A 16843-nucleotide genomic window follows, 5' to 3' on the forward strand; every position below is an offset into this window, starting at 1 on the left:
GCACAAGCTAGAATCAAGATTTGCCAGGAGAAATATCAATTACCTCAGATGTGCAGATGACACCACCCTTATGGCAGAAAGTGAAGAGGAACTAAAAAGCCTCTTGATGAAAGTGAAAGAGGACAGTGAAAAAGTTGGCTTAAAGTTCAACATTCAGAAAACGAAGATCATGGCATCTGGTCCCATTACTTCATCGGAAATAGATGAGGAAACAGTGGAAATAGTGTCAGACTTTATTTTGGGGGAGCTCCAAAATCACTGCAGATGGTGATTGCAGCCATGAAATTAAAAGATGCTTACTCCTTGGAAAGACAGTTATGACCAACTTAGACAGCATATTAAAAAGCAGAGACGTTACTTTGCCAACAAAGGTCCATTTAGTCAAGGCTATGGTTTTTCCAGTAGTCATGTATGGTTGGGAGAGTTGGACTATAAAGAAAGCTGAGCACCGAAGAATTGATGCTTTTGAACCGTGGAGAAGACTCTTGAGAGTCCCTTGGACTACAAGGAGATCCAACCAGTCCATCCTAAAGGAGATCAGTCCTGGGTGTTCATTGGAAGGACTGATGGTTGAAGCTGAAACTCCAATACTTTGGCCACCTGATGCAAAGAGCTGACTCATTTGAAAAGACCCTGATGCTGGGAAAGACCGAGGGCAGGAGAAAAAGGGGATGACAGAGGATGAAATGGTTGGATGGCATCACTGACTCAATGGACAGGAGTTTAGGTAAACTCCAGGAGTTGGTGATGGACAGGGAGGCCTGGCATGCTGTGGTTCATGGGGTTGCAAAAAGTCAGACATGACTGAGTGACTGAACTGAACTATATAAACATGTAAAGATTTCCTACAGTCCAAAACAATGTATGTCAGAACAAGAAGAATATTTTGGAGATGATCCTATTAAAATTTAAAAACAAAGAGACAGGAGGGGGTAAAGTGAGGGACAGAGGTAAACAAAAGATAAACTTGGACCTGGAAAGATATTTATTATGTTCTTAATAGTGGTTATCTCTGGGAGCAAAACAAAACTATGTTTTTTCTATCTCATTTTATAATAATGAGCATATATTCATATATTCTGTTTGAGTAACCAGAGGATAGCAATATAATTTGGAAACATAGTTTGGAAAGGAAGATAAATGTAAGATAATCCTACATGAAATGGGTAAGTAGACTAATATGAAAATGATATACTTGTAACAGTGTGTAAAAAAATAGTGAAAATCAGGAAAGTACACATCTTTGTAGAATTCTACATTGTCTGCTTTGTGTCTGTATTTACTAAATATAAATAATCAAATTACATGAAATAAAACCAAAGAAGTAAATATGGATATATCCAAAGAAAATGTGCTTCTTGTCTTACAGCTGGTAAGACTTTAAGGCCAACATGGACAGTATTTGTACAACCTTTCTACACCCTCAAAAATTCCATGGACTGAGGAGTCTATCCAGTGGAGCTACAGTCCATGGGATCATGAAACAACAAACAATCTATACCCTATTTCTTACTAAAATAAGCATGAGATTAAATCTACAAAAAGGGAAAAAAAATGACATCTGACCTTGTGTCTAAATGAAGAAAACATGTAAACAACCCATCCGGTTGTAACCAATTTAATAATAGGTGTTTAACAGTAGCATACTATGTTTTAAATACTTAGTATGTGAAGAAAGCAAACTCACTAAGCTCTGTGATAAGTTTAAGATTCTGCTGCCGAATATTTTCAAACTCCTGTTGCTTCTTCCGCATATGTTCTTCAGTTACTGCACAGCGATCACATAATCCTGCTCTTAATCTATGAAACAAAAACAAAGTACTTTTAGAGTAGAACTAAAATGTTCTTATCAAAAAATAAACATAAAAATATGTGAGGTGATGGATGTATTAATTTACCAGATGGTAGGGATCCTTTCACAGTGTATACATTTATCAAATCACCATGATAAACATTTAAAAACAATTTATTTATCAATTATGCCTCAATTAAACTGAAATAAAAAACATTTTTCAACTACTAAAAGATACTGCTCCATATATTAATTTCAGGATTTTTATACTTTAGGAATAATTAAAGAATTGACTTGGAAAATACAGAGAAAATTAATTAGTTATAATGCCTTTCACATATTTCCATATAGGCTGAAATTATGCTGTATCATTTTCTACAGGCTGTAATTCGGAGTGCAATTCTATAAAAATCTGCTACTTTTAAACTCTTTGAGGGGAACTTACTTACTGAAAAAACTGATCTTGTTTTTTAATTTATTAGACCCAAAAATCAAACCCAGTCCAGTACCAATGGACTGGATGCAAACTTGCATCTACTTTGCCTAGCATAGCATATCACACATAATGAATGCAACAACTTTTTTAGTTGAATGAATAATAAAGGTCAAAGAATACAAAGTTTAAAAAAAAGCTATGTTCTTTCAGTTTTAAAAAGACTCCAAGAAGCAACCTAGATGTCCATCAGCAGGTGAATGGATAAGAAAGCTGTGGTACATATAAACAATGGAGTATTACTCAGCCATTAAAAAGAATCCATTTGAATCAGTTCTAATGAGGTGGATGAAACTGGAGCCTATTATACAGAGTGAAGTATGCCAGAAAGAAAAACACCAATACAGTATACTAAAGCATATATATGGAATTTAGAAAGATGATAACGATAACCCTGTATGCAAGACAGCAAAAGAGACACAGATGTATAGAACAGTCTTTTGGACTCTGTGGGAGAAGGCGAGGGTGGGATGATTTGGGAGAATGGCATTGAAACATGTATATCATATGTGAAGTGAATCGCCAGTCCAGGTTCGATGCATGATACAGGATGCTCGAGGCTGGTGCACTGGGATGACCCAGAGGGATGCAGTGGGGAGGGAGGTGGGAGGGTGGTTCAGGATAGGGAACATGTGTACACCCGTGGTGGATTCATGTTGATGTATGGCAAAACCAATACAATATTGTAAAGTAATTAGCCTCCAATTAAAATAAATAAATTTATATTAAAAATAAAAAAAAAAGACTCCAATGTTAGATTAGGAAATAGATTTTACTAATTATTTTAAGGGCTGAAAGGAAGAGGGAATACATACATGAAAGGAGTGGGTGATGAAAAGAAAGGTGTTTTCCAAAATGTTAGTAACAGTTATAAGTACCAACATAGAAGATTTTCTTCTTAGTATTTTGCTTATTTTTCAAAATTTCTCTAATTTCATTATTTATATAACCAGGAAAAAATATGGTTAAAAATAAGACACACATTCCACTTTAGGAATTTAGCAAATATAAATTCTACATAATAATTTTAACTCAATAACTTAAAAAGATACTAAGTATACATAAATGTCTATGGAAGTAATAGCATGGTAGGACATTCCATGAATTTTAAAACAAAGAGATAAAAACTAGACAACTGAAACAAAAAGAACCTAGAGATTTTTACGTAAAACTCATATCAACAAGTATTGATATGGATATAAAAAATAAAGATTAGAGCTCACAGGTTGCATTAATAGGACTAAAATGTCTAGAACAAAGGATAAAGAACTGGGCATCATGATTTAATTGGAGTAGATTCTAGAGACAGGAATTAGGACAATTAAGATCTAAGAAAAGATGACAAAGTGAACATCTGCATCTATTACGACTCCCTCCCCAAATCCCACAAAGCTACAGTAAAGGTATACACACACACACACACACACGCACACATATATATATTTTTAAAGACACAAGACCATGAAGACGGAAAATGGGAAAGAAAACAAACAAACAAATTGAAAGCAATGAGTTGGTAGACAAATAGAAACTAACCTGAGAATGTGGAATCCTAAGTCAGTACTGGGAAAAGTCTAGAACTCTGGTTCAAAATGGTAGCCACAACCACATGAAGCTATTTCAACTTAATAAATTATACTAATAAGAGAGAAGATAAAAACAGAGGATTAGGTGCTCTAGTTGTGATCCTGTACTTAACAGCTGCTGCTACTGTTGTTCTTGCTATTTGCCTTTAAAATTCCAAAGGAAAATAAAGACAAAGTTCTCTCTAAACTATTCCAAACCAAGACACTGTTAAACTGTTATAAGAAGAAACTTAATTTTAACTATTTAAAAAAATACTTCCCATTTCATATTTCTCTTTCAACATCTATTCAAATTAATAGCTTGGGCTTCATGCAATAACATTCAAATAGTTCTGATTGTAGGTAAATAATTTATTCACGTTAAACTATTAAACTCTAGAACTATTAAATCTAGAGGCCAAAAAGAGCACTGGCATTGAAAGGTCACTGAAAAACACTGAAGGAGCTAAGCGGCATTAATCAATTCTAACGAAGTATTTTTAAAACATTACCCTACCATTTTCCTTATTGTTTCCAAGAATTCAACTCTGATATATTAAATATCATAAGATATCATGGAACACAACCTCTTGAAACCTTAGTTTCCAAGCTTAAAAATGTCACTGATATAGGCAGTTATAAAATGAAGGAATATTCCCCAGTTTGTTTATTACTTCTAGTTTTCTCCAGTTTACTGCCACTTTTAGTATTAAAGTATCTGTGAAGAGTCAACTCCTGATCGTTCACTGGTCCTAGCTTAAATTTAAATGGATGTGAGAAAATAGGATAGCTCCTATTTCCATCAGTAGGATTCCACCTCTTTCCTCTTGCCTACCTTTAACTGCTACTTCAGAGAAAGAAAAAACAGCTTCAATTTCACAGGAGAATACAATTTCAGTAGCTATAAGCAGGTTAAAAGGGAAAGAAGAGTAATTCTACTTTTAACGGCTGAAAAGCATTAGGCATTGAGTTATACTCCACCTTGTTCATAGAGATGAAGAAATAAAAGTGTTTACTTTGCAGTAAAACTTACCATATAAACAAGTATGTTCAATTGTTTGCTATACCCTAAAAAGACTTCCTCAGATTTATTCATTTTCATTCAAAAGGGTTTCACTAAACACCTGTCCGTGCTAAAATACAACAGTGACCAAGATAATGTCACTTCTTTTAAAGGGCTTACAGTCTACTAGAAAAAGACAGATAATAATAAGTATTTAAAATAAAGCATGACCAGGTGGCACAGTGATAAAGAATCCACCTGTCAATGCAAGAGATGTGGGTTCGATTCCTAGGTCAGGATGACCCCCTGGCTCAGGAAATGTCAACATACTCCAGTATTCTTACCTAGAAAACCACAGGAGCCTGGTGGGCTACAGTTCATGATGTCACACCAAATTGGACACGACTGAGCAGACACATGCATACACAGGATTCACATTAAAGTGGAAATACAGGATACTATGAAAGCACACAGCAGAACTAAACCTAGTCTAGGAAGTCAGGGAAGGTCTCCTGAAGAATACATTTAAATTCAAATCTATGAGTAAGAAGACTTAGCAAGACAAAAGAAGACATTTGGTTCAGTATTTGAAAACTAGAGAACCACAAATCCTCTGATTATGAGTACTGATTTTCCCTTTTAACAAAGGTTGAAACATGCGTTTCCTATGACTGCCAAAAGAGCTTTTAAAGATATTAAATCAGACAACCATGGTTTAACTGCTTAGTTCATTTATTTTTTAAAAAATGTACTTCTTTGGCACAGTGACTGTTCCTTAGATTAAGGGAAATACTTTGCTTCCTTGAGGGAAAGTCTATAAATGAAGTATAATAACAGTACTAGTAAAACACAAACAAGCAAGCCACATTAAATTAGAACATTTTATTGTCTAATTTATCTTTATTGCATTAATTCCTTTCATCTAAACATCTCTTGATGTTTTCACAATATTAGGCTACAAAGTAAGAATCACTTCATCTCATGAAGAGAAAACAGCAAGTTGCAAAATTACCATTAAGAAATTTTAATGAAATATATGTTATTTTTTAAAGGTCTCAGAAAAACTTGCTCTAGACTATCATTCATTCTTACATATGACATAAAATTAAAGTAAAATTTTAAGTAAGTAGAACTTTACTAAATGGTACCTACTTTGACATTTAAAGGTAGCATTTAATTAGTAGCAATTTAAAAGGAAAATAACCAAAAACAAACCAACCTTCCAATAAAACAAGACTATGATAACAGGCAATGTTGAAGACTTAATATTTCAGAGTACTTGTTTTAGTAACTTGATATCAAACATAAATACTCTGAGATAATCAGTTAAGTTGTAATTTATTTATACAACATTTATAGAATTAAGACAACACATATCAAACAGTAGAAATCGAAAGTTTGGGGATCAAATTGAACCTAATTATTCATTAGCTATGTGATCTTGGGAAAGTTTAACTCTTTGTCAGCATTGTTTCCTCATTTGTAAAACTGATTTATCATCTACCTCACAGGGTGAAGGTGGAGATCAAGTGCTGGATACCTGGGTATAACATGAGCCCTCAAACCTATCACATCCTACATTAAAAAAATTATGGTCAGATCTAGATCATTCTCAGTTTCATTAAAAGAAGCTTCATAAAATGAGGGACAAACCTTAAAATAATCCCAGAAGGAAATTTTAGAGTTGAAGGAGAGAAAAAGCATGTGAAAAAAGAAATGAGCTACCTTCCTTGTCCCACCCCCAAATTAACACCATGTAGTGAATTATAGGTTCACCTGCCTAAAAATGTAATGGTGATCAGAATGAAAGGCAACAAGAACATTTAGGAATAAGAAACAGTGGAGAAGTGTAACACCACACGAAATCAGTTACCACAACCAATAAACAGAAAAGAATCATTTTTAAAAACTGCAGAATAAAAATGGTAATTTTAACAATTAAATGTATTCACCAAATAAAGGAGAGTAATTTAGAAAATACTTCTACGGGAAAGAGGCACTCATCCACTGTCATTTCAACTCGCTTAAGAAAAGCAGCACAAGATGCAAAGAATAACAGAACAGTGAAAACTTTAAATCACAAAGTGAAGAAATGTTCTGAATATGTTACAAAGGAATATCTTCAAAAGCTAAAATGGAAGACGACTATAGCTTGAGGATGAAATGGAGAGCCAACTGTATTAAGCCAATTCATGCAAAACATAATGAAAATTTTACCTTGTGATTTTTTCTTCAGTGTACTAACCTTGAGTCCTAAGCAATTTGTGAATGATCAACTAAACAGAAAGAGTGCTGGAAATAAATACAATCAGTCTTTGAGTGTGGCAACCATGAAAACATATCTCCTATTGTAGGAAGTAAAATCACTGGCTCCAACTGTTGTGCTCTGAAATCCTTCACCTGTTTAGACAGGTGACCACACCAAGCATCTCAGTCAGAAGCCAGCCAATGAATGAGCAGAGCAGAACCCCCAACTGGCCTTGTCAAACCTTTCCTAAAATACAATGCAGCCTAAGAGCTTCCTTTTTCCCTTTTTTTCAAAAGGGTTAGATGTATGGATATTTGACAGGTCCATGGTATACTTAGAGGGATGGTATTATTCCTAGCCCCTAGAGCAACACCTAGAACATGGTACAGGGCTCCACTATTTATTGTTAAATTTAATTAAGGCTACAGTGTGAAATTGGAATTCAAATTTGTATCTCTGATTTTAAAGCATATGGAGTTTTATATATTCCAGAACAGGATGCTTATTCCAGTAAGTGTACATCCAAAGAAATAGTAGTCGTAGATGACAGACTACCCAACTTCGGTTTTCATGCATACGGAATATTAGATTATTCCACCAGTAAAGGCAGGGCAGCAAAATCAAACCACCAGCCCTCTTGTAACATACACAGAAATGGTAATAAAGGAAAACCATTAACTATAAATAAAGCAAGAAGAGACACTGTTTGTTGTACATAGTTCAAGGTCCTAAATAGCACTTACAGTTCAGACAAGGGAAAACAGCAAAATCTCAAAGTCTTTTCTAATGTAGTGTTAACTTCATAGAAGTGGGAAAAAAGAAAGTTGATAGGTGGAGGTGAATAGCATTATCTTGGGAATTCTCAGTGAAAAGAATCCCTAGAATGCCTGAAAGTGGAGAAATATGCAAGGAAGGAAAGAGAATGGCAGGACAGGAGTTAGATAGGAACAGAACTGTGAAGCAGTTACCACCTATTTAGCAGTAAAAATGGAATTAAAGCACCAAATGCATTAGAACACTGCTACCCTTGAGCTTGTCCTACATCAAACACCAGATAAAGAAACATCATTTAAAGGATAAACTGATGTGGTTGCTGTAATTAATGAAAAAACAAACCTATAAGAGAATATCCTTAATTTCATAAGCTATTTATCCAAAGTTGACCTAAAGTTGGAAAAAAGATCACTTTAATTAAGCCTCAGAACTGATTACAAATGAACACCAATGTATATTCTCTATTAAGAGGGAAACCACCTCTTACTCAAAAGGACCCAAGAACCAGACTCACCGATCTTCTAACACTTTAATGGTTTCATGAAGGACTTTCTGTTGCTCTCTCAGCTGTTGATTTTTGGTGAAGAATTCTTCTAGTCTTTGTGCATCTCTGAAAGTCAAGCAGTAAGTTGTTTTTTTCCTTTTTAAGGGAAAAACACTCTTAACAAGACTGTTCTGTCATTAAGAACTCCAAAGCATGATCCCACCACTTACATATTATGAATTTGTTGTATCAAAACAAACATAAAAGGTGAGATTTGAATATTTTGTTAACCAGAGATCAAATTATACTAGAATTTGCTCTGCAGTATTTTTATGTTCTATAGAAGTATCTTCCTAAGCATCAGGTATTCATTACATAATGCTGGAACACAGAGTGAATTCTGATGCCAACACTGACTCAACATAGTCAAAACTGCTATTAAACTGTACACTTACTGGTTATTTTTATTATTTTATATATATTTATCAAAACAAATAGCAGGTAACTTTACTTATATTGCTTCTATTCCAACTATGAGGGATTGATACTTTGTGTTTTTACGAAGTTTTGTGTTGCTTAAACTTTTACCTGATATTACTTTTAAGCCAGGGTCTACTGTGAAGTAGATGCAAACCAACCCTATTCTGATGCCTCCTAGGTTTGAATCTCAGCTGCCAGGTACCAACTCTGTGACCTGGTGTAAGTAATCTAAACTCTCTGTACTCCCAAAAATGTGGATACATTAGTATCTACCTCATAAGGCATTTGCAAGGACTGAGTAAGTAGTAATGAATATAAAGCATGCAGAACAGTGCTGGCAAATAGTAAGTTCTATTTAATAAGTTCTATTTGATATGGTCAGGAAAAAACAAAGACATCTAAAATTTTCTTCTGGTAGACTATCTAGTTATTTTCCAAGGCTGTGCCATATTTTACCCCTCTGTCATTACACTTCAGAAAATAAAAAACCACATATATAAAATATGCATTTATTTTATGAAAACCCATTAGAAACTGAATTGGGATTCTGTGTGATGTGGAAGCTGAAAATACAATATAATAGAGTGGTTCAAACACTTTCCCCAAGACCTCTAAAGGGTCAAAAATATCAAATCAAATAAAGGTGACAAAAAAGGAGATGTCCATATGATGGTATCAAAATTGCTAATGAATGTAGTATGAGCAAAAAACACATGGGCAAAACAACTAAGTCAAAATGTCAGATACCAATGAGGGTATGTCTTAAATATTGGTGGAATATTTGATATTGAATGACAAACCAGTACATCTAAGAGTGGTTTCCTGCTATATAACAAATATTGTTCTGATAGCATATGTATATATACTAAATTTTGGAAGTAACAGATAGCTGAAACTAGTAATTAAAAAACTTCCAATACTTCTTGAAAATATATTTAATTCAGAAGCAGCACTAGGTTTTTACTGATCCTATTTTGGAAGCCTTCAGCAAAAATTCAACAGTCAACATTTCTACATGTATCATTTTGTAAATGAATTTGTGTAAAAGAGAAGCATTAGCTATGTACAGAGACAACTTAACATTAGAACACAGGCCTAAAGCAATTACATGATAGACAAATATAGTATAGTTATTGATTTCTTTTCCAACTGCTTCTTCCAGGTGGGAATTCCTAAGGACTGAGATATTTTACAAATAAAGCTGTTCTAACAATATGGAGACCAGAGATCTTGTTACTGTACCATGGTGGTCTACTGCAAAATATACTTTGTAAGGGAGGTATGGTAACACAGATAAATCCAAGTTCCTGGTCCCACAAAGCAATGACCTAGCCTTCTGAAAAATGAAGCATCCTTTTACTTCTCTGATTACTCAGAGGGATTTACATACTTACCCATGCTTCCAAAATGTGTAACCCCAAGCTACCTGAGGTAGGCAAGACACAGAGTAATCACAATATATATTAAAAGGCTGCTAAGATCAAATGACTGTGAAACATACAGTGAAGTAAAGCATAGATTTAGAAATGTTATAGGTGACTTTTGAGAAAGTAATATTCAACAGTCATTTACAAATTTAAGGTTTTTCATGTGGTTGTTTGGTTAGACATGTGGAGAAATACCTCTTGTATAAAAAATATATCCTAACTAACAAGATACACATCCTGAAATTTAAAAGTTTAAAATGACATCTTTAAGGTAGGAACATGTTGACTTTCAACATGCAAACTATTTAAAAGTGCCACTAATTAAGAATCATAAAATTATTCTTAAAAAAAAACTTTTAAAAATTTATGATTTCATATTTCTGTATCTAAGTCATCTTCCAAACATCACTTTCTAGTTGTAATGGAAAACTTCACAATTTCCAATTTCAGATTATAATAGAAAAAACAGTGAGGCATGTTTTGATGAGCAGTTGGTAACTCCAGCTTCTGGTTAAAGCCTTGGAAGATTCAGGAATATGAAAGAAATGAGACCTACTGGTATATATATTGTAGAACAAGTATAATATTATTAGTCACAATGATGTTAAATTTTGTCATGAATAATAATATTCTACTAGGCCATCTGTCTCAGATTTCTGAATGTAGACATTCTAAAAAAACAGGAGTAAAATCTGCTCCTGACTTAGAAAATCAGGTCTGATTCTGGGGTTAATAACCAAAACAATTCAGGGGAACTGCTGGGAATTTCAAACTAGTTAAAAGGGGTCTCAAAATATCCATTTAGTTTCCATTTCTTATGAGTTAGAAATCCCACAATTATTCTGCTCCCCATCTGTAGTATCTTAAATTACAGGTATTAACCATAGGTGAGAAAAAAAATGCCATTAACAGATCAAAATGATATATAGATCAGTTTCCATCTTAATAAGTATAAGGAAAAAGATTATATATTAAAATTATATTAAAATATAAATATATCAAAACAATACCTAAAGCTATACTCTTATTACTTATAATTATTGATAAATTATTATTCTTTTTCCTTTAGAATTTTGAGTAACTTGCTGTCAACTATACAAGGTCCACACTAAGTAGGTCAAATAGGACATCAATATCAGTTACCTTATAAATAAGACACCAGTATTATATATACTGATACTTACAAAATTCGTTCCTTTTTCAGTTTGGTTACTTTCACTTGTAAACCTGAAAAAGAGAAAAAAAAACCCACAGTATTTTATTTATACATTTTATCACTTCTAAAGCAGTTAATCTAAGTTTCTTTATGACTCTAATGACACACTATTAAATCACTTGAGTCTGGTCTCTGAACAATGAGCCAAGTCCCATTAGTCTGAAGAATATACTTCCCTTACTCGCACCCTTAAGTCAAAAAATATCTGCAACATTGTTGCTCCGAGTCTATTGTATGACAGCCAAATAGAATGAAATTTTCTCCATCTAAAGTTACTTCCTAATAGCATGAGCAAGCATATAATTAGATGTTCATTATGAATGAGGGTTTATGTTCTGGCATAACCTATGTATTTTGCTAACAGCAATACTGCTTATATAGGCTCAAACCTTCTGGGATTAAAACAGACTGTGTCAGGAAGTCCTGGACTAGGAACATAACTGCTGACAAGGTACTTAACAAAAGGCACTACTGTATCTAGTTCAAGATATGTATTACATGTGTTATATGTATTTCTAATTTTGAGTCAGATAACAAAATATAAAACTACTTCCTATGCTACTGTGCTGTGCTCAGTCATGTCTGACTCTTTGCCATCTCATGGACTGTAGCCTGCCAGGCTCCTCTGTCCATGGGACTTTCCAGGCAAGATATGCGAGTGGGTTGCCATTTCCTACTCCAGGGTATCTTCCTGACCCAGGGATGGAACCATGTTTCTTGCGTCTCCTGGATTGCAGGTGGATTCTTTACCACTGAGCCACACAGGAAGCCCATACAAGATGTTATTACCACTGGGGTAAACTGGGTAAAAGTATACATACAGTGTGAATCTATAATAAGTTCAAAATAAAGAAAATTTATGGAAAAGTATTGAGAGAGTTGGAATACTGTGAAAATGTAAAGCATTACAATAAAAGGAAAAATGTTTTAATGTTAAAAATAAAAACTGGTATGATCTTTTGATTTTCAAAAAGTCTTCTCCATTTGTCTAGTTAGTTCCCTAGCTGGGGAAGATTTCCTCTTTTTCAGGTGATGATGACTACTCAGAAGACTTTTAAAGTACTTAGTAAAGCCTTAACTCATTTTTGAAGAATTAAGAAAAGAACTTGTGACCCCACTAGGCCAAAGACTAGAGTCAGCAGTTTTCCACTTTCTTCTACCCTCCCCAAAGTGTGTGAAAATTTAATTTTGGCTGACTTCTAAAACTCGGGTCTGCCTTTAGAAGTGAAAAGTAGCACCCAAGATGAAATGGATTATTGCTATGAACCATTTTATGAAAAGGAACAATGAGATAGAAAATCCTTAAAAACTTCAAAAGAAAATTCTTGGGAAACATGGAAAGACTACTCTTTTATCTTATAAGCATTCAACACCTGCGAGGCATTTGTTCTGTCATGCAGACCAGCCCTGAAGCAGGTTTATGTTTGTATGTGTATGTATGTGTGTTTGAATTTTAGCATTTGCTATTCATCAAGTCAATTAGGCATCCACAATTAGAACCCCTATAAAGTGTGCTTTAATCCTGCTCCACACCCATCGGAAGGAATGAGGCTATACGACAAGGCAGCTCCTGTATGAACAGGCAGTCTGTTCAAAAGAGTATTTGGGATTGTTAACACTGGAAACCTGAGACACCTAATGAGAAAACAGTGCTCAAAGACCGAAAGCACTGTACGGCCAATACCCACGTGTACACGAATTTTGGACAAAACGAAACAATTAAGGGCCCGCATGTGTACTCACATAACAGAAGAAACAAATTTAAGTAAGAATTCAGAAATAAGGCAAGAATTCAACTTGTCATAAACAAAGTCATTGCAATCTTAATTTATACTCATTTTTGTTTGCTATCCAGAACCATTTATGTATATACTGTCACTGTAAAACAAATTATTTATGGTTTTGAATGATAAATTGTAAGTCTAATAATATTTTTCTTGACAAATAGTGGCTTTACATATAGCTTAAATAATTAAACTTCTACCAAAAACATTACTATTAGTATTTCGGTAACTGCCTAATCAATTTCAACTCCAAAGTAAAGACATTTGTCTTTATAAAATGCAGCCACTTTTAAGGTGTGCTTAGTTTACTCTTAAGATTTAATTATATCAAAATGGATAAATTAATTTTTTGCAGATTTTATTGAATTTATGTTAATACAAATGGAAAATAATACATGTGACAGTTAATGACAGTATTCTTTTTTAAACTGAATTATAGTTGATGTACAATATTATGTTCTTTGTTGTTGTTACAGGTGTATAATTGGTGATTCCCAATTTTTAAAGATTATACTCCATTTATAGTTACTATAATATATTGGCTGTATTTCATGTGTTGTACAATAAACACTTGTAGCTTATTTTATACCTAATAGTTTATACCTCTTAATCCCTTATCTTATATTGACCCTCTCTTACCTCTCCCCACGGGTAACCACTAATTTGTTCTTTATTCTGTGGGTCTGCATCTTTTTTTGTCATATTCACTCATTTGTTTAATGTTTTAGATTCCACATAGAAGTGATACCATACAGTATTTGCCTCCCTCTGTCTGACTTCTCTCACTTGGCATAATATCCTCTAAGCAAATCCATGTTACTGCAAATGGCAACGTTTCATTCTTTTCATGGCTGAGCAATATTCTACTGTGTGTGTGTGTGTATTTACACACATCTTAATCCATTCATCTGCTGATGGATACTTACATTGTTTCTGTATCTTGGCGATGGTAAATAACACTGCTGTGAACACTGGTGTGCATTTACCTTTCCAAATTAGTGTTTTTATTTTCAAATATACACCCAGGAATGAAATGGCTGGGTCACATGGTAGCACTACTTTCAAATTTTTGAGACACCTTCATACTGTTTTCCACAGTAGCTGCACTGATTTATAGTCCCACTAACAGTGTGTGACAGCTCCCTTTTCTCTACGTCCTCACCAACATTTGTTGTGTTCTTTATGATAAGTCATTCTGACATGTATGTGGTGATGTCTCATTGCCCCTTTGATTTGCATTTTCCTGATGACTAGCTTTTCATAATAATGAACAGGACACTGATGTTATGGACCAAAATTACTTGTCATTCCTTTCATTGCTAATTTGTGTAGTCTTAACACGAATTTTAGCTTTTTGGAATTTTTGATGAAACATGGGAAAATAAATGGAGCAATCCAAAAGTGAATCAAGACGTATTTATCCTGTCATATTAGAGCCTCCATACTTTCCGTTTCTTCAAAGGGATCCACTTCTGTCCTCACAAATCTGCCTCACTTTCTATGAAACTGATTACCATATTTACCAGATACAGAAAATATTATGAGATGTTGATGACAGAATGTAGCATGGACAAAAAACTATTAAAATGGTAGCACTCTGAAAAATATTCTAAATTCCATCTTATAACTTGTGCTTTTAGAATAATAAACCTGATACTGACAGGGATTTTAAAATGTAAAAAAAAAAACAAAACACCCCTGCATTCAAATGTATTTAAGTTTGTATGCATATCTAAAAAAAATTATGTAACTCAAGTATTACATTAATAACTTTTCCTTTTTTTTTTAACCTGGACATGAAGGTTTAGAAGTAATGAGTCAATTTTGATTCCTGTATATACTTTAAAACCTGCGAAGTCTGGACAAGTCCATGTTTGATGTCTTTCAAGTGGCCTCTTACACTGGTTTCTCCAAATGGATCCTCTACTTTCAAACAAAAAAATAAAGTATCCTTCAGGCATGTCTTTGATGTTATAATAAGAGTTATAGGACCTGATTTTACACGGAATTATGTGGAACACACTGACAAGGGACTGTCAAGAGTCTTCCTTTCAGCAAATTTGCCAGGCCCCACCAAAATATTTTTAAATAACATATGTGTGCTTAGTCACTCAGTCATGTCTGACTCTTTGTGACACCATGCACAGCAGCCTGCCAGGGTCCTATGTCCATGGGATTCTCTAGGCAAGAATACTAGAATGGGTTGCCATGCCCTTTTCCAGGGGATCTTCCCAATCCAGGGATCGAACCCAGGTCTCCCACATTGCAAGTGGATTCTTTGCCATCTGAGCCACCAGGGAAGCCCAAATACTAATTTTTTAAAAATAGTGCTTGATCATTTAAAATCTTTAAGAATCTTTAAGTAATTTCGAAATTGGTAAAAGTTGCCTAATCAATATATTAAAATGTGCCAGAAGTTATCCTCTCTCAACTCAAACATATATCCAATGCTAGATGTTTGATATATCATGTGTATGAAATGATTCATAAAAACACAGATATTAACACAGTTTCCTGAAGAACCTGAAACACCAAGAAACATGAAGAAATCTAACAAATATTTTATCCCTGTTATGAGCCTAAAAAATAAAACTGTCCCAGTTTTAAATGGGTATGCATAAAAATTCTAAAATGGTGATGATTATGTGCCACATGAAAAACAAGCAGTTTGGTTAATAATAACAGCAAAAACAAGTCACACATAAAACAGTATGTACACAGATCACAAGAATACAATAAGCTACATGCATTTCTCTTAAAACTAGAAAAGAACAGACAACTGTCATTCTTACAAAATGATGCTTTCACAGTATCACCGAAAAATAAAAAATTTAAAGTAAATGAGTAGTAAAGTATTTCAGGGTTTCAGAGACAAAAAATTTTAATATTTTCATTATCTTATGGAAATTTTGTTTGGCCATGCCACAGGCTTGTGGAATCTTAGTTCCCTGACCGGGGACTAAACCCAGGCCATGGCAGTGCAAGCTCTGAGTCCCAACCACTGGAGAACCAAGGAATTCTCTTATAGGATTTTGAAAACTTATGTTCAAGAAAATGCTCCATTGATGCAGATATAAACTATGCAATTCATTCAGATACCATTTACTAATTTCTTACTACGTGCCAAGCACTTTTACCTATATGAGTAAGATATGGACTCTGTATGATAAAATTTTAATGATCTTAAAAAGCAGTTATAAAACAGAAAGTAATTATTTGAAGGATAAAGAATTTAACCTTATGCTTGAAGATGGCAGAATGCTAATTCTCTATCAAATGTTTAATAAAAACTCAAGTATATCTGGTCCTATTTAAATCATTTGGAGATACTATGTTTGTTTTACCTCCAGGTCACAAAGAATAAGCTTTTATATAGTGTACTGCTCCTATAATAGTTTAAACTTCAAGTTGTTCCTACAGGTAAACTTGCATGGTGGGGTCACAGTATTATAAACCAAGAGGAAGATAAAGCTGCTCTTCAACAGAAGTTGGGAGATGTTATTCCTTTGCAGATTTAAAAGCTCATGCAGCTGATTTCATTGTTATTATTAGTGTAACCAAGACAGACTATCTTGTA

The 16843-nt window shown here is 33.9% G+C and overlaps 1 protein-coding gene across 4 annotated transcripts in view; it reads right to left on the reverse strand.

The window, feature by feature from the left end:
* RBBP8 (RB binding protein 8, endonuclease) overlaps positions 1–16843 on the reverse strand; it is a 77823-nt gene that overhangs the window by 33437 nt on the left and 27543 nt on the right. For all 4 annotated transcript variants that reach the window (XM_005697054.3, XM_005697052.3, XM_005697051.3 and 1 more), the window contains 3 exons: positions 11451–11493; positions 8390–8485; positions 1688–1800 (listed from right to left, as the gene is read on the reverse strand). In XM_005697054.3, coding sequence (XP_005697111.1) covers positions 1688–1800; positions 8390–8485; positions 11451–11493 — 252 coding nt within the window. The remainder of the gene's footprint in view (positions 1–1687; positions 1801–8389; positions 8486–11450; positions 11494–16843) is intronic.

Source organism: Capra hircus, chromosome 24, assembly GCF_001704415.2.
Source record: "Capra hircus breed San Clemente chromosome 24, ASM170441v1, whole genome shotgun sequence".
NCBI classification, from domain to species: Eukaryota; Metazoa; Chordata; class Mammalia; order Artiodactyla; family Bovidae; genus Capra; species Capra hircus.